The 24907-nt window shown below is 40.3% G+C and overlaps 1 protein-coding gene across 2 annotated transcripts in view; it reads right to left on the bottom strand.

Annotated features, from left to right (window-relative positions):
• The window catches only part of ASZ1 (ankyrin repeat, SAM and basic leucine zipper domain containing 1), a 49041-nt gene extending 25236 nt beyond the window's left edge, over positions 1–23805 (bottom strand). The window contains exons 1-6 of one of the 2 annotated variants that reach the window (XM_039343438.1): positions 23597–23805; positions 22165–22264; positions 20287–20409; positions 17325–17436; positions 5111–5222; positions 3998–4132 (exon numbers count right to left, since the gene is read on the bottom strand). In XM_039343438.1, coding sequence (XP_039199372.1) covers positions 3998–4132; positions 5111–5222; positions 17325–17436; positions 20287–20409; positions 22165–22264; positions 23597–23695 — 681 coding nt within the window. In that variant the 5' untranslated portion in view covers positions 23696–23805. The remainder of the gene's footprint in view (positions 1–3997; positions 4133–5110; positions 5223–17324; positions 17437–20286; positions 20410–22164; positions 22265–23596) is intronic. The other variant, XM_039343439.1, reaches the window with a different exon arrangement.
• Between the last annotated feature and the right edge of the window lie 1102 nt (positions 23806–24907).

The following is a 24907-nucleotide window of genomic DNA, read 5'->3' as shown; positions in this document are numbered from 1 at the left end:
GGCAGTTGACTGTCTATGACGGTGCTCAGGTGTAGGAGTCGGGTCGAGGGAACTGTCTGACTCTTTTGGAAGTTCACCAAGAACCCGTGCTGTTGAAGGACCTGGATTGACAAACTCAGATCCGACTGGGCCACCCGAAGGGAGGTCGACTGGATAAGAATGTCATCCAGGTAGCATTGAATGCATACCAGCACCAGCCTTAGGTGTGCAGTGAGCACTGCCAGGATCTTGGTGAACACCCTGGGAGTCGAGGAGAGGCCCAACGGGAGGACCCTGTACTGGAAGTGACGGCCTATATAACAGAACCTGAGAAACCGCCAGTGGTCGGGAAGGATGGGGATGTGGAGATATGCTATCGTGAGGTCTATGTACGTCAGGAAGTCTCCTTTCCTGACGCTCCCTAAGATGGAGTGTTTGCATTTTGAATTTCCGATATGCAATGTAGGAATTCAGACCCTTGAGGTCTAGAATCGTCCTCCATCCTCCTGAGGCCTTGGGGACCACAAAGAGGATGGAATAGAATCCCCCTCCCTGCTGACCAGCTGGCAACGGTTCTATGGCCCTGATGTCTAGAAGATGACGAATGGCCTCTTGCATGAGACCCCATATGATTGGATTCCATGACTGGGGACAAGGAATGAAGCGCCCTGGTGGGCTGGGTACAAATTCCAGGGACAGGCCGAATTGGATGGTTTGTAGGACCTAGGAGTCTGTGGTGGCGAGCTCCCACTGATGGAAAAAGAGGGACAGCCTGCCACCTATGGGAGGGACAGCCCGAGAGTCACTTAGACCTCCTGAAGAGGCGACCTCCCCCTCGAAAGCGCTGCTTGCTCTGGTGTTGTTGCCTGGGTCTAAAATCTGATCTGTCGTACGGACAGTCCTGTCTGGCCGTGAAGGGACAGGAAGGCTGCTAGCTCCCGAGCCTCTGGCCGAAAGGACTGTCTGCGGGCGTAAGGGTTAGTGTGCACGTCAGTCCGTCTGTTGAGGTGGGACATGACTTTCCACTTGTCCTTATTCTCTGTTAAATAAGGATCCAGGGCCTCTTGATAAGGAGCCGCCGCCAGATGCCACTTGGACTTGGCATTGGCTTGCCAATGTTTGAGCCATAGCATCCGACGTGCTGTGACATTGGATGCTAAGGACCTGGAGGCAAATCTGGCCGACTGCAAGGTCGCGTCCGAGACATACTTTGTCGCTGCAATCAGCTTACTCAGGTTTTGGTGAGTTCGTATGTCTTCCAGAGGGAACCTGGCCTGAAGTTGGCGAAGCCATAGGAGAGAGGTCCTGACAAAAAAGGAAATGCAAGTGGCCGTCTTAATCGCCCACGCTGCCGCCTGATGAATTCTGCAGAAGGTCGTGTTCCCATCTCCTGTCCTCCGTCTTTAGTGTCTTGGCCATATCTCCCGACACTGTGGACAAGGACACAAGAGGGGCCAAGGCTTCGTCCACCTTTGGTATGTCCATAGCATCAGTTAAATCTGGTGAAGTACTGAATAGCTTTTTGTCCGTTCCTCCCAGAGAAGGAAAGGAACCCGGGGAGACCCATTGTTTCCGAAAGGCGTTGAGAAAGAGAGATGGGCAAGGAACGTGGTGTTGAGCTGCAACTGTCTCAAAGAACACCGGATTCGGGTTAGAACCGGATGGGGGGTCCGGTTGAGGGACCCGATCGGGCCCTATGTTGGCTGTCGTGCTAGCCTTGTGTAGCAGTGGCAGGAAAAGGGCCAGGTTGAAGAGACCTCCAGGTGGAGAAGGGTCCGGGGGGAGTTCCTCCTCCTCTGACCATGGGAAGTCCGGCTGGTCATACTCTGCCAGAGAAAAGGCCCCATTATACAAAGAACAGGAAGGTGATGGGGGACCATGATACCCGGAAGCCCTTGACTGGGGAAGATAGGATGGAGGTACAGGTGGCATCGCTTCTGGTCCAGGCATGCGGTAGGACCGAGGAGAAAGTGCCTGGTCCACCGCCCAAGAGATCAGGTTAACCCTCAGAAGGAATATCTACGGGTCCGACCCCCGAGTCCGGCGGCTGTAGGGGTAAAGGTGGCTTCTGGACCCGAATGTAAAATCTGCGAGGAAAATGCTGTTGGATGGACGCTTGCATCATGAGTCACCCTGGAAGAGGGAAAGTGGTGGTAGAAGCCTCCTCCAGAGACCACACCCCCTGGGCAGAGGTTGAAGGTCCCAGAGGAAGGTCGAAGTCTGGGGCCACTGCCTGGTCCACCTCTGCCTTGGCCTGCCTCTGCGCTCTGGAGAACTCCTTCTCCAGAGCCTGGTGCCTTCTGCTGGCCTGCTTCTCCGCCAATTTGGAAGGCTTTTTGAGGATGGTCTTCGCCTTATGCTTGATCCTACCTGCTGCCTCCTGTTTGGAGGATTTGTGCCTTTCCTGGCTTGTGGATGGGGAGGCGGTGGCCGTAGGTTGGGACACCATGGAGTCCTCCATCCTGGGGCGAGCTATCTCAGGAGTACTGAGAGGGAACTCTGGCAGGCGATCAATTGGCGGGCAGAATAGTTGGAGCAGGGAACTGTAGGCTGCTCCCCTGGCCACCTGACCAGAAATTCAGTGCCCTCTCGGAGTCCGGTCACGGTTTCTTATTTGTGGCAGAGGCCAAAGCACAGTGAGGCTCCAAGTATCTGGCGCCACCCAGTTGGCCTTAAGTGGTCAGGCCAATACTGCACCAAAGTGCCCAAGGTTGGGCGCAGAGGGGCCTAGAATCAGGGCCTGGTTTTTGATGAATGCTGCTCTGGGAACCTTCACATGGTCAAAATGGCAGCTGTCCGCGGAAATGTTAAGGCAAGGTACAGGCTGGGCCTGTAAATAAGATGGCAGCTGTGCGAGGCTAATGAGGCCTGAGCGGCGCCCCAACGCGGATCGGTAAAGAACCCCCTGGTTCAGGCTAGTAGCCCCAAAAAGGTGATTGTGCTGCAGAAGTGACAGTGATGGTGAGACAAGGCCGAAAGGCCTAATGATCCCCTCAGACAAGGAGAGTGAGGTGTGGTCAAGATGGCAGCTGCCCCAAACGTTGCGACTGGAAAGGGATCCAATGGCTCCGCGGTGGGCGTGGGAACCTTTCCCCCCCGCTCAGAATGATCTAAAGGCAGCGTTTGGGGGCAGCAGCTCTTGAGAGGAACCCCCCTTCCCCCTCAGAGCTTCAGTTTTTGGCCATGGCTTTTTTAGCAGCAACCAAAATGGTGGCCGTAACTATCTGACGGTTGGAAAAAGCGTCCGGAGGCCAAGAAGCCTCATGGAGCTTTCCTGGGCAGCCGAGAGATATTGGAACTGCAGTGCTAAGCGCAGCACTAATGGCAACTAAAAACAAGGGGTGAGGCAAAGGAACAAGAAAATTCCCCAGAGCCCTGGGGAAAGGAAAGAAGTTACATCCCCCTTAGCCTTTAATTAGCTGATCTGAAGCAATGCTGAGCCCAGTGCTGCTAAGAAGACTGTGGAGGTGAGAGAAGAGAAATTCCACTAATTCTAAGAATGTGGGTGAGAGGAGAGGAAAAATTCACCAATGGGAGACTCAATACCTGTTAAACCTTGAGAGCCAAATCTGACATGTCTTTTAGGGTTGGAGACCAAACCAAGACTAGGTTCTCCTAGCCCAGCAGGGGGCGTGACAAGTTTGATTGACTTGGTCTCAAGGGCAGGAAGACAGAGCAAACTCATTGGTGGATTCTCCATCTCCTGTGCTGGAGAACTGCAGATGTTCACTAACTCAAATGTTAGGTATCTTTTTTGAATAACAGTTGAAATGAATATATAAGCAGACACATAACAGCTATAGAAGGACAGACCACATTTAAAAATAAAAGACATAAGACATTAATGCAATTGACATTACTGACAACTGCATAAAAATTAATTGCACTGCACATTCGTATTAATATCAATAGTAAATAACTTATCAGTTCTGATGTTTAAAAAACCCTTTATAAAATATACCCGCATAGACAATTAAAAATCTCAACTCAAGTATTGATGCTTCACATAAAACAGTACCTCTAAATGCCTGTTCTTCTTTGCAATCTCTCCTGGGGTCTGTCCATCTTTTGTCTGTATTGATTTATCAGCTCCAAGTTCAAGCAGCTTGAATACTACTTTTTTATGACCCTGGCATGCTGCCCATGTTAATGCCTGTAATGATTTATTAGCAGTTGTGATGGTATTTATTTTACAATAATAATTAAAAAAAAGTCAAAATGTAAATTACTTCTGAATGATCCCACTCTATATAACACATGAATAGTTTGTCTTCACATCCCAGTTCAACATCATGTCTTGCCAAAGTTTAAAACAAAAATTTGAAATAGGAACAGAGAAGAAATATGAGAAGAAACTGAGGTTAAAGATAACTGTGATTTGAGCTGAGATGCAATATGGGAGCACATAAATTAAATTGTGCAAAACATTATGCACTAGTTGTACCTATTCCTAAATCATGAGGTTCTGCTCAGTTATTCACACCTACTCATCTCCTGAATGGACTACTGTAACAAGTTTTATGTGGGGTTGCCCTTGAAGAGTATATGGAAGCTTTAGCTGGTACAAAATGCAGCAGTACGGGCAGTTATGTGTGACCCTGGAAAAACATATATTGCACCTCTTCTCCTTGAGCTGCATTGGTTATCAGTTTGTTTCCAGGTCCTATTCAAGTTGCTATTTTGACCTAAATGGCAAAAATCTGAATTATCTGAAGGATTGCCTCTTCTCGATTACATCTACTCATCTCATCAGGTCCAGCAAAAGAGGTGTGCCTTTTCTACCATAGCGCCCACACTTTGAAATATTAGCTCTGAGGCAAGATTAACCCCAAACCTTACAGCCTCCCCAAAGCCCTCAAAATATAAGTTTTCCATCAGGCCTGGTGAATGTTCTGGCAACAGGGAGCCCATGCAGAGGCTACATTACAAATAATAATTTGGTTTTAATCCTCTCACAATTTTGGTTTTAATAATTGTTTTAATTGTTTTTTATAACTGTTGGTTATACACTTCCCAGAATCACCTTGGGTAACATATGCAGCAATATGTTACAATAGTCTACTTTTTTGAAATATTTGAAGTTTCATAAAGAAAAGGAAATAATCTATTTAGGATTATACAAAAAGCTCACAGTGTAACCGCCATTATCTTGAGCATTTACTTGTGATCCATGAACAACAAGGAGAGCAACAACTTGAGACTGGCCTTCCCGGGCTGCATACATTAATGGAGTCATTTTCTTCCTACAGAAGAATTCATAATATCTATTAAAGAAAGAATAGCTAAATTCAAAGCATATTTTAATTTGTTATTAAATAAAAACAGCATTGTCAACCAAATATTTATGCATCACATGTTCTGTAAGAAATCTCAAGCCAGAAATTGTTAACTTCAGTGGAATGAATTCTAGGTTCCTTGCTTAACCAACTGATACAACTAATTGCTGATGCAAATGTTATCATGATCATGCTCCATCAAGCATAGAAAAAGACATAAAAATGAGACGACTCAAAAAGAAAAAATATTTCATCATTTTGCTAAAATTTTCTTTACAACTGACTGAATCCAGTCCTTGTCAGCATAATACAAAAAAAGACATTAAGACTCTAGAACAGTGGTTCTCAATCTTCCCAATGCCGTGACCCTTTAATACAGTTCCTCATGTTGTGATGACCCCCAACCCCCCATCTAGCTGGCTGGGGGTATCAAAAACTTGACCCCCCCCCCAAAAAAGGAAAAAATGGGAAAGTATAGGTAGTCCTCGACTTGCAACAATTCGCTTAGTGACCATTTGAAGTTAAACAGCATTGAAAAAGCGAATTATGATCATTTTTCACACTTATGATTGTTGCAGCATCCCCAGGGTCATGTGATTTACGTTTGGATGCTTGACAACTGATTCATACTTATGACATTCAGTGTCTCAGGGTCACGTGATCAATGGCCAGGGGACGTGGCCAGCTGATCACTCAGGTTGCAGAGTGCCTGTGGGGGGAATCTGTGAGTCTCTGGGATGGGACTGGGGTGGGTACCTGCCTTCCTTCCCTCCCTTCTCTCCCCTTATCCCTTCCTTCCTTTTTTTCTTCCTTTCCTTCACCTCCCTTAGTCTCTTCATCCTTCCCTCCCTCTCTCCCATTGTCCCTTCCTTCCTTCTTTCCTTCACCTCCCTTAGTCTCTTCCTCCTTCCCTCCCTTTCCCATTGTCCCTTCCTTCTTTCCTTCCTTTCCTTCCCCTCCTTCTTAGTCTCTTCCTCCTTTCCTCCCTCTCTCATTGTCCCTTCCTTCCTTCTTTCCTTCACCTTCCTTCCTCTTTCCCATTGTCCCTTCCTTTTCCTTCCTTCCCTCTTTGTCTCTTCCTTCCTTCCCTCCCTTCCATTGTTCCTTCCTTCCTTCCCTCTCTCATTGTCCCTACTTCCCTCCCTCTTCGTCCCTTCCTTTCTCCCCCCCCCTCCGTGCCCAGGAAGGGACAAGGGGAGGGGGACAGGCTGCCAGAGGCAGAGGAGAGCTCTGCCCAGCTCACTTGCTCAGCTTCGCCAGAAAACAAGCCGCTTGCTAAGTTAGCAGAAGCCCCAGGATCAGCGCCAGGCTACAGCTGATTCGTACTTCTGCTAAATTAGCAAGCGGCATGTTTTCTAGCAAAGCTCGAGCAAGTTTGCTGGGCAGGAGCCAAGGAGACCTCTACAGCTGACCTGCTTCTTGGCTGCTCTGCAAAAGCGCGGATCAGCTGTAGAGGTTCACCCCAATCCTGGACAAGAGGGAGGGAAGGACAGAAGGGACAAGGGGAAAGAGGGAGGGAAGGAGGGACAAAGATGGTGGCGAAGGAAAGGAAGGGACAAGGGGAGAGAGGGAGGGAAAGAGGAACAAAGAAAAGGAAGGAAGGAAGGAAGGAAGGAAGGAAGGAAGGAAGGAAGGAAGGAAGGAAGGAAGGGACAATGGGAGAGGGAGGGAAGGAGGAAGAGACCAAGAGGGAGGGAAGGAAAGGAAGTTCCAGCCAGCAGAGGCTTGGCAGCCTGGCTGCCGAGAAACAGAAGAGCGCAAAGCCAAGGAGAAGACATCTTATCCTCCCAAAGGGGGCTCCTTTTCTCCACCCCTTCCCTGGGTTTGTGGGGAATTTCTCATCACCAATGCTGACAGGTGCTGTTTCAAGCCCACTGTGAGCTTTCTCGCCCCCTTTGCTTCTCCCCCCCCACTTTCGTGAGGATTGTGGCGCCCTTGGGAAGCCGATCGTGTTTTAAAGCTTAGGAGAGGAGGAGGAGTCCCTTCCTCCTTCCCTCCCTGTCAAGCCCCGGCAGGCTTAACATGAATGGGCGGAGGAGTCAAGGATGGGCGGGGTGGCAAAGGAGACTGGCGGCCGTCGCCAGACCTCCCGGCTGACAAGCGCAAGTTCGGGGGTCGCCAGGAGTTGGGTGCTGCGGCGGCCTCCCCTTAGCTGACCTGCGTGCACGAGAAGAAGTCAGTCCGGTTGCTGCACAATGAGTCTCTGGGGAGGGCAGGCCCTTGCTCTGCGCATGCGCTCTTCATGCGCCCCCTGCAAGGCACATTTGGTAGAGTTCATGCAGACTGCCAAGCAGCATATTTTCCACAAACAAGTGAGGTGGAGCGGAGGGGGGGAGGGAGAGAAGGCGGTTGACAAGCCCTGCCTAAGACCATTGAAAATATGTGTTTTCCGATGGTCTTAGGTGACCCCTGTGAAAGGCTTGTGCAACCCCCAAAAGGGTCATGACCCACAGGCTGAGAACCGCTGCTCTAGAAAGAGTGCAAAGGGGAGCAAGAGAGATGATTAGGGGACTTGAGGGTAAATGGTATGAAGAACAATTGCAGGAACTAGGTTTGTCTTATCTAGTGGTGACATGATAGCAGTGTTACAATATTTGAGGGACTATCGCAGAGCAAACTGAGGAACAGATGGACAATTATCAAGGAAATGAGAGATAATTAAGGAATAATTTCCTGACAGTGAGAATAATTAATCAGTGAAACTGCTTGCCCTCAGAAGTTGTGGGTATTCCATCACTGAGGTTTTTAACAAGAAATTGGACAACTGATTGTCCAATAAGCGTGAGTTAGCTGCTTGAGCAGGCAGTTGGACTAGAAGACTGCCAAGGTCCCTTCCAATTCCGTTATTCTGAATGTTACAGATGTAAGAATATCATAGTTATAATGCACATTATTTAGAGGAATTACTTTAGAATTTTAAAATAATATTGTTAATCACATGTAAAACCACTAGAGGGATCTCTAAACACACACAATTTCCCCGAAGTGACCTTCTTTTCATCCCATTATTTCAATGATATAATTGTTATGGTTTTTTAGTTAGAAATATATAAACATCTAAAAAAAACTTGTTATAGATAGCAGAAAAGAAAGAAGTCAAGAATAAACTTTGTAAAGTAGAATTCTAACATAGACTAGTAATTAAAAAGTATTATTATAAACAGTTCAGAAAGGCTACTTTTTCTACCTGTACTGTCAGCTAAACAGGTATGTGTGAATGAAATAAAGCTGGGAGGAACGGCTTGTTCATAAATTATCTAGAATCATAAATATAGAAATGGCCAAATTACTCTGGATAATAAAGCCAAGTGGGCTGTAAGGACTTCCTAAATAGTTCGCCAAAGTGAACTGGCAAGAAATCAGCAAATGAATTAAAAATTCTGAAAGAGTACAAATTGTAACATTCAAACTATATCAATAGGATTTAAACAGATAGTAACTAAAGGATTTTTAGGCTGAGGTGAATACCGTAAATGCCGGCGTATAAGACGACTTCCGCGAGCGCTGAAATCGGCGCCAAAGACGGGGGTCGTCTTATACGCTGGAAATATTGGTAGTTTCCGGCGTATAAGACAACGTTCTAGGAATGCGGCCCGGCTATAAAGACGGGGGTCATCTTATACGCTGGGTCGCCTAATACGCCGGCATATACGGTACATGAAAATATCAATTTAGCTCTGGAAATTACTAAAATCCAGAAAAATATACAAACTAGAAAATGACAAAATGAGCAGTAAAAATAACGAAAGGGTAAGGGCATCTTTTGTCAAGGAAACAATAGAACTTTTAGACATGATCAGGAAGAGATGTAAAAGAGATTTAAAAAGTAAGTCTTGATGTGGAGAAAATTGGAACATTTTTTCTCTACCTCTTTTATATAATACCAGAATGAACTTGTTGACCAAATTGTAATGAGTCAATGAAACTGATGGCAGTAGTTTCTGCATTAACAGAAGTAGTGGATGGGCATGATTTTATGATTTAAGCAAATACTTTGCATGAGAAAAGTACTGGAAACTGAGTACAGACAAATCTTTAACCTATTCCTGCTTAATTTAGAGCAAATGTCTTTTGTACCCTAATCTAAAGAACCCAGCAATCAAAAGTACATACAATAATAATAAACAGACCACCTGACTTTTAAATGTTGTTTATGTGTAAATATATTTCATAAAGTAACAGTTTATTGAAATCACAGTCACAGGTAGCTTGATAGTTAAATTAGGCATTCAATTCTCTGTAAATCTTAATATACAATAGAATAATAAAATAGAATGTTAGAATCTATGCTCACTGGGTACTAATAACTGAGAAGGGGAAACTGTCAGAAAAGAGCTATATCGTGATTCCTCCCGGTTTATGGTATTCCCAAAAGTATATGACTGGCAACTATAAAAATATGGACCTTTGGTCTTACATTTCCCAACTCCTAGTCTCTTAGTAAGCATTTTAAATTTACTGCAATATACTAGAATGTCAATTGCTAACAATAAAATGAAAATAAACAATGAACAGTGGGAATTGTTACGCAGAAGAATGATTCACTGTTGCAACAATGAGTAATACCATTTTAGTCAAGGCTGACAAAACATCTTCATATGCTGATGTGATAAGATAGCTTGCAAACTGGAGTATAAAGAGAATCTAGAAGTTGATTTAGATGAGCTATGTAACAAAAAACAATTTACCCGATGGTAGAGGTTTTAAATATTAATAAAACTACTGAATGACTGAAAACAAATATTCCTTGAGTTCACCAAACAAACAACAATTTCAATGAAGATTTATAATAAAATTATTCAAGTTGTGAAATAAAAACATGTTGGGGGTCTGCAATAATATTCTATAGAAAAAAAAATAAAATACATAACAACTAAATATTTTAGTAATTGGCAGACTATAATTTTCATTTGTCAGAACTGGAATTGTTCTGATGACAATTTTGAACTCTGGTAGCAATTCAATACAGAAGGTTAGTTATCAGGTACAGAAAAAAATTGTATACATATTAAAATTTGCAAATCCCCAGGAAAACAATTCATATATATCAGAAGATAAATCACATTTTCAACAAATATATTCTATTGCACCTTATAAGGATCCAACCTATGAAAATGTACAAAGTTAAGTCCCACTGATTTTATTGAAGCATATCTGTTCTATGCAAGCTGTGAATCTTCTGAGTGAAATGCCAACTTACACATACTCTGCATTCAATTTGTTCGTGTAATGCTGCTAGAGGTGGTATCTTCCTGCATCCCATTCAGTACAGAAGTTGGAAACCCATGAAAATATAGGCATCAATAGCAAAATATTCTTTTAAAAATGGCCACCAACTAGTTATCTCATAAGCAAGCATAAGTTGTCCAGAGTCATTTGGTTTAGTTGGGCATCTGTAGAAATTGAATGAATGTGTCAGGGCCTACTTCAAAACCTCATCCTAAGAAAGCAGAACTCACGGAAGCGGTTTCTTCCAAAAAGAACTTTTATTAAGAGAAGCTGGTAGCAGGCATAATAAACAGGATCTGAGGGTTTCCCGCTCAGATCAATAGGTTAAAAGTGTCCCAAGCAAACCCCACCCCAAAGTTCATCTGGTCAGTTTACATGGGCCAATCCCCAGGTGTTAAGTCCATTGTGGGAAAGAGCAGATAACGCCAGGCTGTCTCAGGGTTGCAGCAATGTTTTGTCGGCTCTTCACACCAGTTGCCAGAGGCGCATTCCTTTCTTCTCCCCCCCTCTTTCTAGCTGACATCAAGGGGAAAGATAGTTCACAGAAGAAGTATGCCCAAATAGCAAAGTGTTACAATGTAGTGATAGAGGGAAACAGAGCAATAACCCACAGTGCTTTTCCCCCCTCCCCTCCAGGAGCATGGCAGAACTCAGAAGTATAGAGAGAGTAGAGTTTGAGTTAAAGATAGAAAAGAGGCCCCTTAGAATATGGGTTCTGACTGACTGACTGACTGACACAATATGATACCCTTATGGACTGAATTATCAGTCTCTCCAGAGAATATTTTTTTTAACGTCTACCTTATAAGATTAAAATATCAAAAGCAAAGGAGTATCTTTGGCCCAAGATTTATAAATATGAATTTATGAATTTTCAGTTCATGAATATTGAAGGAATTACTGTTTCAAATGCTATCTTCTTATGAACAAAATTATTTGATTCTTCAACTCAGACCAAATAATCTGCAAATGTCTATTTAAAAGTATTGCATTACCAATAATCTTCTAATGAAATGTATAAATCTATACATTTCACATGCATGTGAATTTAATTTCCACAAAGACCAAAGAACTCTTCTCCTTCCAATTTTTGAGTTTTGAACATTTTCTAACAAAAGGCCCCATTATTTTTCTAAATCAGTGAATAGTAATCAATCAATTTTTCCTAGATTTCAGAATAACAGCAGCAATATAAAAAATGGTTTAAAATAGCTATTTAACTGTAACCAAAATATAGAGCTTCACTGAATATCAACTATTTATCTCTGTGTCTTATCTCTTTTAGCATCTACAAATATGTATTTCATCTCCAGTTGAAATGCGGATACAAAAAATATATTGTAGAGAACAGACAGATGATGTTGAAATTATATTTTTTTTACAAAAAAACTAAAAATCTAAAATGTGGTTTTCTGGATCTTATGTTGCTACGAGTTTCATATTCTAAATTCTTTTTTTGCCTTGTACATATTGTATAGTGAGTCTTATGATGGCAAAGGTAATACTGGGAATATTGCAAGGTATTAAAATGTTTTCAATATAATGTAATGCTATGGTTTTCTTTTAAGTACTCCCTATTTTCAAGTTGATTTTATGTATCTTGCAAGGGAGCATACCTCTTACATTTGGAAAAATACCAAAATTTTTCCTGCTTAGCCATGGCCAAGAAGCAAAGATTAATTACTGACTAAAACATACAAAACAACTAGTACCAACTATCAGTACTATTAAGTAGCTGGCAGCAAAAGACTTCAGAAAGCAGGGAAAGGGAAAAGAATCTCCAAAAAAAAAAAAAATAAGGTGAGGGAAAATAGGCTGGTGCCATCTGTTCACTCAACATACCTTATTTCCAACTTCAGCAGACACTAGAGAATATAAGACAAATATTTTAATCCTTATTTTAGGACCCTGTACTCTGAGCAACGCAGCACTTTGGATTTAAAAGGAAAGAGATGCTCTGAAGCGTGTGAAATGTTAACACAGCATCTGTCAGTAAGTCCTTAAAAACCTTACATTTTCCTGAGACTACACAGGTACACTATGACAAACCCAAAGGACAATATCAAACAGATACTATTGAACTTTTATCTTTTCTCATAGCTATAAATCAACTTGAATGTCAAGGACATTCAAAAGAATTACCTTGAAATAATATGGTCCCCGTGCTTCCCATTCTTTTCTTCCTACTTCTTTCTAATCTAAGGTAATATATCTATCTCTACACCAGTATTTCTCAATCTTAGCAACTTTAAGATATATGGACTAGCTTCCAGAAACCTCCATCACTGAGAAAGATTGAGAAACACTGTACTAGATATCCCAAAGGTGCTTTTTCAAAAGGTAATTGGACAGTTCTTCAGAAGCTTCTTGGATAAGAAGTGAAACATCTTCAAGCAAAACAAAGAAAGTCTAGTTGCCTTTTGAAAAAGCGCCTTTGGGATAACCATGACCTGGATAACTGAGAATATCCATAGACACTGTGTTAGATAATGAAATAACCAAAAAGCCAACACAATAATTCAGTATCAGTAAAATTCGGTATCCAGTACATATCAGGGATTTGTACTTTCCTATTATTAATGTTTCTTCTCACTAAGAATCCCATCTCATCTGAAAAGACATTCCGCAAGTCTTTTGTTTGGTTTTCCTGTCTCTTACAGAATTATTGGTTGTTTTCTGGGTTTTGTTTTCAACCAAATAATCTCTACAGAAAAGAAAGATGTTTTAAAGTTTTATCTTTACCTCTAGTAATTAAGAAACCGTTTGAATATGTGACATGTGAATACAATTTAAATAAAACTTATAGTCCACCAGGAGTGGCTAATAGGGGCATAAAATAAATCATCAAATAGCAAGACAATTCAGCACTATCCAAATAGCTGTGGCAGAAAGGCATGAAGGAATCTTTTATCCCACAGACTTTTCTTTTAATATGCCTTCTTTAGTATATAATTATCTCTCAGTACTGGACTAGTTTTATTATGTAAGCTTCTGGGGGGGTTCGTCTTCATGTACTACATGGAAAACCCAACATTGTACAATTCACTTTTGAATGGCATTTGTTTATATTAAAAATATGCCAAGGAACGTATGAATTAAACTGATGCTGAAGGGTATGTCTCCAGAACAAGGAACATTGTAATAGTTATAGCTCACATACAGGAAGTATTTTTTTAAATGCTACAAACTGATGGCTGATAATTTTTCTTCCATGACAAGGAACTACATTATAGTAAATTATTAAGTTTATGTAACTGTTCTCTATCTCTATTTAGATACATTTGTGATAAAGTTTATTAACTAAAGAATAAATGTGACACTTTTCCCAGGCTATTTGCAAGTACTGGGATGTCATTTAACAAAATTAACCATCACAAAATGATAAAGTCAAGGACAATGAAATCACACAGTAGTGCTAACATTGTACTTATCAGCAGCAATAAATATTTTCTGATATAATTAAATATTAAGTAATTGGTTAAATACCTCATATATTAATCAATCAATCAACAACAACAAAAAGCTCCTACTTAGAATAAAACATCCTTTATGTTACTTCACACAGGACTCCAAATTAGTAACCAAAAATGTTGAAAAACCGAGTTCACAAGCAGAATATTCTAGAATTCTCTGGAACATTTTGTTCCTCCTTTGGATCACATAGATCCAGATGTGGCCTCACTGTAGATAGTTAATTATTGCCTATTCCATCTACTAGGCAAGTCTATCAACAGACATCAGGAAATGACATCACCCCTTTCTTATAGTACTATTTATGACACAGAAGTTAAACCAAACTCAAAAGTTGAAATGACAACTTTAAAGGACAAATTTTGATCATTTTCCAACCCCTGTAAACACCCAGACTGACTTATAGAGCACTGTGGTATGAAGGAAGAAGGCCATTTACTAAGACTTTGTACAATTCAAAAATGTTTCTGGATACATGCTTGATATCTTGCATGACTGTAACACTTTTCCATTGTATATTAAAACAGCTTTTTTATTTTCAGATCCTGCATGAGCCTGAACAAATATTCTGTTGCTTTTTCCAAAAGTGCTTTTCAAAAGGCAATTGAAATTTTTTGGTTTTTTTCCTTGAAAACATTTTACTTCCATCTTTCTTCCAGATGAAAAGTGAAATGTTTTCAAGGAAAAAAACAAGAAAAACCAGTTGCCTTTTGAAAAGCACCTTTGGACAACCATGACCTGGGAATCTCCATACATATTCTGTTGCTTGTAAGAAACTGATTAAACTTGATGGGACTTTTCAAGCAACTCCATTTTCTTATACTTCTTATACAGAAGTCTGAAAAAATATAAGCTGCTTCAATGAATATCACAGAGGTGGTTTGCTCACATGAGACTAAAATAACTTTTACATATCATTTTTGAAGGAAGTACCTACCATTTATCTAGCTCTAACTTAGTACAGTGGTTAAAAAAAACACACACATGACAATGTGTACTAGCCATTCGAAGGGTAAAATATATATTACAATTTGGTACAACTACAGGGTAAAATTTAAATATAGAGGAAGATGCACAAGCTTAATCTTTTCTCCCTGTTATTCAATATTCACAGATATAAGTGATCACACTATTCTAGCTACACACTACCCATTAACCTGTAATAAGAAGACTGACCCAGCAAAATTATCTTTTTTAAACTAGAATATAATTAGTTCTTTCCCTATACTTATTTTCTCTTCACATGCTAAAGGAATGGAAAGGAATGCAGCTTTGGAGGCCATCACATAAGCTACTCAAATCATTTCATTCCACTAGAGAAATGCTCCGTATTATTGGTAAATACTTCTAACACAGAAATTATTACTTCAAAGCACTTTATTACAGGTAGTCCTTGTCTTACAACAATTCATTTAGCGACCATTCAAAGTTACAAAGGCATTGAAAAAGTGACTTATGACCATTTTTCACACTTATGACTGCTGCAGCATCCCCATAGCCATAGTAATCAAAATTCAGATAGTTGGCAACTGGTTCATATTTATGACTGTTGTAGTATCCTGGGGTCATATGTGATCCCCTTTTGTGACCTTCTGACAAGTAAAGTCAGTGGAGAAGCCAGATTCACTTAGCAACCATGTTACTAGCTAAACAACTGCAATGATTCACTTAACAACTCTGGCAAGAAGGGTCATAAAATGGGGCAAAATTCACTTAACAAATGTTTCACTTGTTTGGGCTCAATTGTGGTCCTAAGTTGAGGACTAACTGTAGTTGAAAATTAATGCATAAGATTAATATAGTAAAGAACCCAAGGTCTTGATTCTTGCCAATTCAGCTGCTGCAACTGTTTCAATTCTTTAAATTAGAAAAAAAAATAAAGCTGAAGTTTCAGTTATGCTTAAATAGGTTTAATGGAACTTCGTCTGTGGGGGTCATGTATAGGTTTGTACTAAATGTTCAAGATTAGAAAACTGAACAGGTCTATTGGTACTGTGCAATTTAAGAAACTGCACAATACCAAAGGAATTTACACAGGGACAAATAAAAATGTGCTCCCAGGAATTTACAATCTATAGCTCTTACGAACAATAGTTTTTAAAAAGGAGAAAGGGAATATCTCTCTAGACAGATTCATCTATAGAAATAGCAATCATAGTACACTTCATTACTAGTTCTAAATAATCAACTCCTTTTTGCAGAAATATGATGTCAATTAAATAAAGCATTAAAATGATTTATTTAGCAACCTAAATAAATCATAAATGTATATTGAGACTTATCTGTATAATAACAATTCTCTTTTGAAAAAATCAATTTCAATTACTATATTCTACTCTAGGTCCATGAAACCTGCTATAAATCTCCAAGAATTTATTTGCTAGCACAGACTAATAGTATGAGGAAGTTAAATGGAAAACATCTGCTCTTCCATTCCTTTAATATAGGGCTTTTCAACCAGTGGTACGTGTACCACCAATGGTACTTTATCACCTGGAGATAAAGTACCATTGTACCAAGTGTAGCCAAGTGTAACGGAAGAGGGAACCAGCTAAAAGTGCTGCTGCACAGACCTGCAGGAGACCAGCTGGAGTTGCAGGGCTGCAGAAGCCCCAGGACTGACGTGCGGTTACATGCTGATTGGAGCTTCCAGTTCACCCGGAAGAGAAAAGGGAAGGAGGGCGGAGAGAGAAGCTATAAAAGGTTTTGGTGGGAAGAAGCTTTTTGTTAGTGAAGCAGCAAGGAGAGAGCAAGTGAGAGGGGCCTTTCCAAGCAACGGAGGAGTTAGCGAGTGAGCAAGTGGCCTTGGAAGAGACGGAGTGAGTAAAAGGAAAGCAATTGTCTTCAGCTAGAATCTGACTTAATTCTATCAGTAAGCACTCTCCAGCCACAAGTGCAAAGATTAATGTCAGAGAAACAGGCACAGGTTTCCCATTAAAAGTGTGGTAAGTAGGTGTACTTTATCACTTTTTTCCCTTTTTTTGGTCATTAAGTTTTTGACACCTTGCTAAGCCACTGGAATATTGTCATGTCCTGAAGGTGGTACAGTCTGTGAAAAGGTTGAAAAGCCCTGCTCTAATAGACAGACACAATTAGATGCAATTATCTATGTCCTTATGGAGAATACAGAATACATTACATATAAATATATTACAAATAAATAGTCAAACATTTGTCAAATGAACTTGGGAGTGAGTGTTAAAAAACAAAAGATCTAATAAAGATAACAGTAGATATCCAATAAAAAGAATAATATAATATTTTATTAGTTAATTAGCTGTATTCAGCAATCATTTTTAAATATATATTTCTCTCTCTCTCTCTCTCTCCCCATATATACACATCTGCATATATATATAGTGTGCTTACTTGCATGCAGCATTAGGATTTGCATTCCTTGAAAGCAGTAATTCTACACTCTTTAAAATCTGTTCTTCTGAACCAGAGGCAGTACATGCGGCCATCAATACTGAATAATCATCTAAACAGCAATTGTTAAGAAACAAGTTGAAAAAAACACCATTAAATCTGTAGAATAAACCAGGCATAATAAATACAAAAACTATACTTATTACAAACATAACACATAACTGAATTGTAAAATGAATTTTTCAATGTTAGTCTCACACCAAGATATCCAAAAACGTAAAACAGACCAGTTGAATAGGGCCAAGACACATCTTAGAATTTTATTTCTCATGTTAATCAACAAGTCCTTTCTGGGGTGCACTCAAACAAAAGATAAAGACAGAGCAAGCTCTTGACTTTGTTCTCCTTTAATGGGTACATGGAGGTTTGCTATCTCTACTCTGGAGATAACATGCAGTCTTTAACTTACGAGTGGTCATTTAATAATTGTGAAGTTACAAGGGATTCAGAAAAAGTTACTCACAACCTGTCTTTGAAGTTATGACTATTACAATATCCATGTGGTCATATGATCACATTTCAGGAGCTCAGGAAATCTATTCACACTTATATTCAGTTGCCAAGTACCCTACAATCACGTGATTGCCATTTGCAATGTTCTCTGCTTAGAAAGTCAATAGGGAAGCCAGCAGGGAAGGTTGCAAGCTGCTACTACAGTGTTTCCCCTAAAATAAGACCTGGTCTTACTTTTTTTTGCCTCCAAAAGAGGTACTAGGTCTTATTTTCGGGGGATGTCTTACCTGCTTACCTTAGGATCGCTGCAGCTAGGCCTCCCGTGCCCTGGCAACTGTCGCACCACTGCCCGACTTCTTCTGCAGTGGCTCTCAGCCCCTTGCGGCAGGACACTACATGGTATGTTGTGTCGTGGTGCCCGCGAGCGGCCTCCTGCGAACAGCCACCAGCAACCAGAAGTAGACAGGGGTGCTGATACTGGTGTCACTGCTGTGAGGCAAGGCAAGTGTCAGGGTGTGGGAGGCCTGGCTGCCGGGCTCTGAGGTAAGCCGGTGCGGGGTGCAACTCCACCCCATCACCCTAGCTTGATTTTTATGTTTGTACCTCACCCTACCTCGTACAACCAGACAGTGGGACGGAGTGGGAAAGATCTTAACTAGGGCTTATTTTTGGGATAGGGCTTATATTAGGCGTGAACGTAAAAATCAAGCTAGGTCTTATTTTCGAGGAAACATGGTACCTGCTGAAGGATTTCCCCTGTCCTACCTCAGGGATGTCAAACTGCCGGCCCGCAGGCCGGTTTCATCATACCGAAGCCGCGTCCACCCCATTGTTGGCAATGCAAAAACAGTCGCGATATGTTGTGACACATCACGTGATGAGTTTGACACATGTGTCCTATATGCACCAGGACATATGGGGGAATGGACTCCTGTGCTGGGTTGGAGAAAGAAGCTAGGATCCTGAAAATCCAGACTTCATTTCTCCAGCTGAACACTTGGGTTCTATTCTCAGTACAGAGGGGAAGGATCTCAAAGAGCTGAACTTTGTTTCTCCAGCTATCAGACATGAAAGATCAGGACAACGCATGAAGTTCTAATTAAACTGACTTATTACTAATTACTCAATTACCGATTAGCACTATCTTGACATTGGATAAGGGTCAACATAACTCAAGAGAGGTTGGACTTAGTCCCTTTGTAGCTTTGTAGAGATTCTAGGCCAGTGGTTCTCAACCTTTTTAATGCTGCAACCCCCAACCGGTCATAAGTCAAGGACTAAACCGATCGTAAGTCGAGGACTAAACCGGTCATAAGTTGAGGACTACCCAACCAGTCATAAGTTGAGGACTTTTCCTGCCCGGAACGCCGTGCATGCGTGGTGCCGCCCCCTGTGCCGGCCGAGGCGTAGTTGGCAAGCGGCAGAGACGGAGCAGGCCGACCACCGGCTGGACCACCAGCTGGCCCAGCCCAAGGGAGGTAAGGCACCTGCCGGAAAAGGGGAAAAAAATGGCGGACAGCCTTGCTTGGCGACCCCCGTGAAATGGTTGATCGACCCCAAATGGGGTTGCGACCCATAGGTTGAGAACCGCTGTTCTAGGCTGACTGGTCTTTTGACTCTGCCCCCAGGTTCTACCATTCCTTCTCCTACACCAGCCCAGTGCAGGAGTTCCCTTCCATACACAGAAGGGAGTTTGCCATCCCTCTTTCAGGAGGCAGCTTTTTCATTCTGTCTGCTTAACAATCACAATTGGAAGAGCCAAACTGCAGTCCTTAAGTGAAGGAGTCATGTGGACATCTCACATAATGATTTATGACCAACATTTCAGGCTCAACTGTGGTCATGAGTTAAGGACTATTTATATTGAGTTTCCGTTAGTTGTAGCTTCCAAGGAATGAAGCTGATGTCTTTCTATTTCTAAAAAGAAGGAAGGCTCAATATAGTCACTTAAAACTCTTCCACAACAGAAAAAATGTATTTGATTTGGGGGAATTTCAGAATAACTTCAGGTTAAAGGCATGGTTATGACATACATTTTGTTCTTTTACTCCCCAAAACAAATGTTAAAGAATAAAAATGTAGATCCCTCATTTTAGGACTGAATGGTCTAAAAATAGGTTAAGACTGCTGACTCCTGATGTATTGCTCTTACCAATAGAAAGATCACATTTAAAAAACTGCAATTCTACATGATACTAAAAACAAAGTAAAAGTAAAGTAAAAGGGCACAATCCAAAAGCAAATTAACCAATTGTAGGATAATGAAGAAAATCACACAAGTAGTGGCAAAGTATTTTTGGAAGTACTGACAGAATAAAAAGAATACTTTACACATGATATGTTTAGTTTGGTTTGGCACAGTCATTGTTTCTTTAAATAAACATTTTTTTATTATTATACAGAACATTTAGGATTACATCCTTGAAACAGTCCATTTATAAAAACTCACCCTTCTCAAAGCTTGCATTTGCACCTCTGCTTAGAAGGAGATACATAAGTTCCACATTCGCAACACTAGCTGCATACATGAGAGGAGTCCATCCAAACTTAAGGCTAGATTCTACATTTATACCTGTAACATTTATATACATATTTAATAAAACATAAATCTGTAGTATATATTCTATTATAGAATTTTACACAAGAAAATTGAATATTAGGCAGAGGTATTATGGATGGGGTCATCCACTATCTACATATGGCTCTGCCAAAAGTTCATTTAAACACAACCCACTATTTAGTCTCCCCAGTGATGCTCTGAATAAAAAAGCCCTCCCAGTTTCTTATTTCTATAATATCTGTCTATTCTAGACCAGCCTTTTCCTTTAATAACTATAGGTTCCAAATAAGCAACCTCTCATTCCATAGCATGTAAATACAGCAGGCTACCAACAAACTTGTGATAGATTGACTTGTGACATACTGATATAGTTTGTACTAATTTTTATCCAATTTGGGTGGCTTATATCTGCGTAATGCTGGCTACATTTAGCCAGTTCTAAATATATTTTTTTTACGCCAATATTTTATGTTAGTCAGTCTGTTTATCTATTTTATTTGCCACCCATCTCAGGTTCAGGCAACTCTGATTTACACTGCTGATTGATAATTAAATAGTAAATATCAGATCACTCTGTCCCTTCACCCACCAATCTGCTACAAATCATAGAAACCAAATGAGTAGACCAATAAGGAATTTTGATTTCTGTAATATCTGCAAAAACCACAAAATTTATATTGCTATATAACTATGGATAATATCCTTTATTTCAAAAGAGCTTCATTTTTTATAAAACAAAAAAGATACCATTATAATATTCATTTATACCAGTGGTGGCGAACCTATGGCACCCGTGCCATAGGTGGCATTCAGAGCCCCCTCTGTGGGCACACGTGCTGTCACTCCAGTCCTAGGCCTTCAGCTGGGTTTTATAAAACCTTTTCGCTTTAGGCCTCCACCGCCGTGTGCAAAAAAAAAAAAAAAAAAATTTCATCAGTCAATTTCAACTTCTCGCGGGAAAAAAAAAGATCTTGCAAAGTTGGAATTGATTGATTGAACTTTTTAGTCCCACCCAGTCTGCCGTTACCATACATGCCCAGCCAATGGGCCGCACCCAGCCAATGGCCACACCCACCCAGCACCTGACGATGCATAAGTGGGTTTTGGGTTGCAGTTTGGGCACTCAGTCTCTAAAAGGTTCGCCATCGCTGATTTATACAATTAAGTCAAAAACTACATTGTTTCACAGAAATTAAAATGTGTTGGCAAATGTAATTTACTGGTATTGCACATTCATAGCAATTATTTATCACTTTCATTATACACATAAAAGACATTCAATTATCCATATAAAAAGTCTGTCAAAACAGGAAAATTGAAGTATGAACCAATTCAATTCTTTAATATTTTTAAGGTGGGTCATTTTAACCTAATGTCTCATAGTCAAAATTTCTGATTGCCAGAATATGTAATTCACTTCCATTATGAAGTGTTCAAAATTTCAGTTTCTTTCCAACTAAGAAAAAAAAGTTAATTCTAGTATTTGTTCTTGGAGTACATTGATTATTCTTTTTTTCTATTAACCTATCAGAAATTTTACTTCATATTCAACAAGGGATATATTGATATTCTGGTCCTAACCTATTTGTTCTTGCCAGAAGACAGCTGTTTTCCAATGAAACACCTTCACAAATACAAAAACCAAAAAGTAGAAATTTGATGAAAAAGTATGTGGTAAGACCTTATACAGTATTTAATTAAATACAATTATTCTGTGCCTGGAAGAGGAAGAAGTGTTAAATTTATCTGATAATTCATTTGTCATACCTGTATTTAAGAGTTCCTCAATGACAGACACGTTTCCAGCAGTTAATGCTTTTTTGAAAATTTCATTTTTATCCTGGGTATGCAAGATTTCATCTAAACACTAGATAAATAAGAGATTTATACTACAATAAATAAATTTACTAGTTCATTATCAGCAGAAGTGCTATATGAACTGCTCCATGAGTTACAAAACAAGCAAACATTTTAAAAATGAAATTCAAGAATATTTTATTTTTCTAAGATCACTTTTAACCACAAATGTACCTTCGCACCCCTGTATTTTTTTGTGTGATAAAAAAGTAGGTGCACCGATAATTATTGTATACATTCAGAAAAGAGGTTAAAGCAAAAATATTTGTTTAGCTAATCAAAATGCACAGGCCAGCATTTGTAAAGAGAAAATTGCGATGAGATTCAAATGCCATTAGAATCCTCTCTCTACCTTTTTTGGGAAGGGGGGGCAACCTCTGAGTGAATAATGTTGACTTCTGGTGACTACCTAGATAAGTTCCTGCAGTTTTCTTGCCAAGATTTCATATGTACCACTGACATTCCTAAAGATGAAAGTGTTTGGCCCAATATCACGCAGTCAACTGTTCCTAACCATTACACTGAACTGGCTCTTAATTAGAATGTCATACCACAAGTATAAGGCTGGTTTATCATTGACTTCAACCAATAGCCACTGCAATTGAAGTCACTCCTGTTGTCTTAACTGTTGTCAACGTTTCATTACTATTGTGTGGAATTACTGATATCCTACAACAAGGTTACAGTCCTATTTATTTACAAGAGCACTACTGTGCAATGTGGGATTTATAAAAATGCTTAAGACAACACAATCTCTCATTCCAGAAGATAAAAAATATACAATTTGAGAAAATCAACTTAATAGCTGGACTAGTGGGATTTTGGTTTTTTAGTCTGAAACTTTGAACTGATACAACGCATTGATCATTACTGTAACCAGTATTATCAACATACATACTTGTACATATGTATTGTACAAATTCAGCAAATTTGAGGGTAAAAGACTTATTATTTATCTCCTATACTGTATTTCAAAATACTTATCACAATTATGATATATGAATAACATGCAACGTGCTTATCGGGTTTAATTTACAATTAGCATGCACTTAAATAAATACCCTGAAAAGAATAAAATCAGGTGTAGCAGATAAAGATTTAAAATTAGGAAATGATAAACTTTTACCCATGAAGATCACTGGATGATCTTGGGCCTAATGTATATTTACTATTCTTTCCGTTCTAACTTCACCTCCTTTTCAAAATTATTACTACAACAAAGTTTTTGGAAGGTGATGAGGAAAAAGAAGCAGCTGCGTGGTTTAAGCACGCGCCTTGGCTTGCCCCAAGGAAATCGAATCACTCTTTAATTTGCACCTGCTCGGCCGTCATCGCCTCTCACCTGGGCCTCGGACATGAACCCGATACCCCAGCCATCATCGTCGCTTTCACTGCTCTCATCTCCCCCGGGTACAACGCGGAAATTCGTGCCGTTAGCCATCCACCCTCACCTCAAATTCTCTAAGTTCTCTTCCCACGACACCCCTCGCTCAAAGCAGCATTCTAGGAAACGCCGTCCCTCCCTAACGCTTTCACCAGCACGAGCGCAGTCGCGGGAAAAAGTGCGGACGCGGGAGAAGGCGCACAGCGCGAAGGAGGTCTCTGCGGTCACGTGTTCCGAATTCTGCCCATCAAAGAAAAGAAGGCCCGGAAAAAATTATTTGGACCGTATTCGTTCTAATAGATGAGACCGTAGACTCATGCAGTTTGAAAGAGCTGCTTTCACCCTAAGTAAAACGTACCTGATAATCTTCTGTTTAAAGGTATCCGGTGAAGGGGAAGGTACCCTTATGTAGAGTACTGGGCTCCGCTGTCGAACTAGCGAAGTTTTAGAATGTGTTTTGATGCATTATTAACTGGAGAGTAAACCGTCTTTACTTCACTGAGACTTCTTATGTAAGTGTATAGGACGACTATGGACTTTTCTTTTCCTGAGTTCATTGAGACTTTAAAGTGTCGATGTGGTTTTCTTTGGAAGCAAAATAAGAATTACTTCTAAATGTACATACTGTAGAATTGATTGCTTGGTAGTCCAACTCCAGTGAATCTTAAGCGCAAAAACTAGAAAAAACAACGGACGGTTCAGACTGAAATAATCTAATAGCAAAACCAACAAAACAAAACAAAACGTGCCATTGAACATCAACTCCAGGCCTGGGACCGAAGCCAGACTTATGGCTTTGAAAGAGTTGTTTTCACTTTGGAATTTCATGGTATTTGCAATGATCCACAATCTAAAGCATTTTTCTTCAGGTATAACTCAAATGCGTTGTATGAAGTTGCTCACTCTGTGGTAAATGTGTTCACGACTAAATTGTCAATAATTAATATTTTTCATTAGATTATGGACAGCATGGTTCAATCCGGAAAATTGAATATTTTATTATAGGAGGATAATTTATTTTTCCCATCTTTTATTTCCTTCCAATTAATTAAACAGAAAATGTTTATTGGATGAATATTTTATTTATTGATTGATTTTTATCTCACCTTTATTATTTTTATAAGTAACTCTGTGAAGGTGGTGAACATGCATAATATTCTTCTCTCCTATTTTCTCCATAGCCTGTGTAGTATATTTTTTTTCTACAGTCTAATCCAGGCTTCGTTAATCAAGCATTCATTCCAACTGGGATATTTTGCATTTGTTGAA

The sequence above is a fragment of the Crotalus tigris genome, unplaced genomic scaffold (genome assembly GCF_016545835.1).
Source record: "Crotalus tigris isolate CLP2741 ecotype Arizona unplaced genomic scaffold, ASM1654583v1 scf7180000017851.206555, whole genome shotgun sequence".
NCBI lineage: Eukaryota > Metazoa > Chordata > Lepidosauria > Squamata > Viperidae > Crotalus > Crotalus tigris.
Note: the sequence above shows the minus strand (reverse complement) of the source record. Positions and strands in the feature narration are given on the sequence as shown.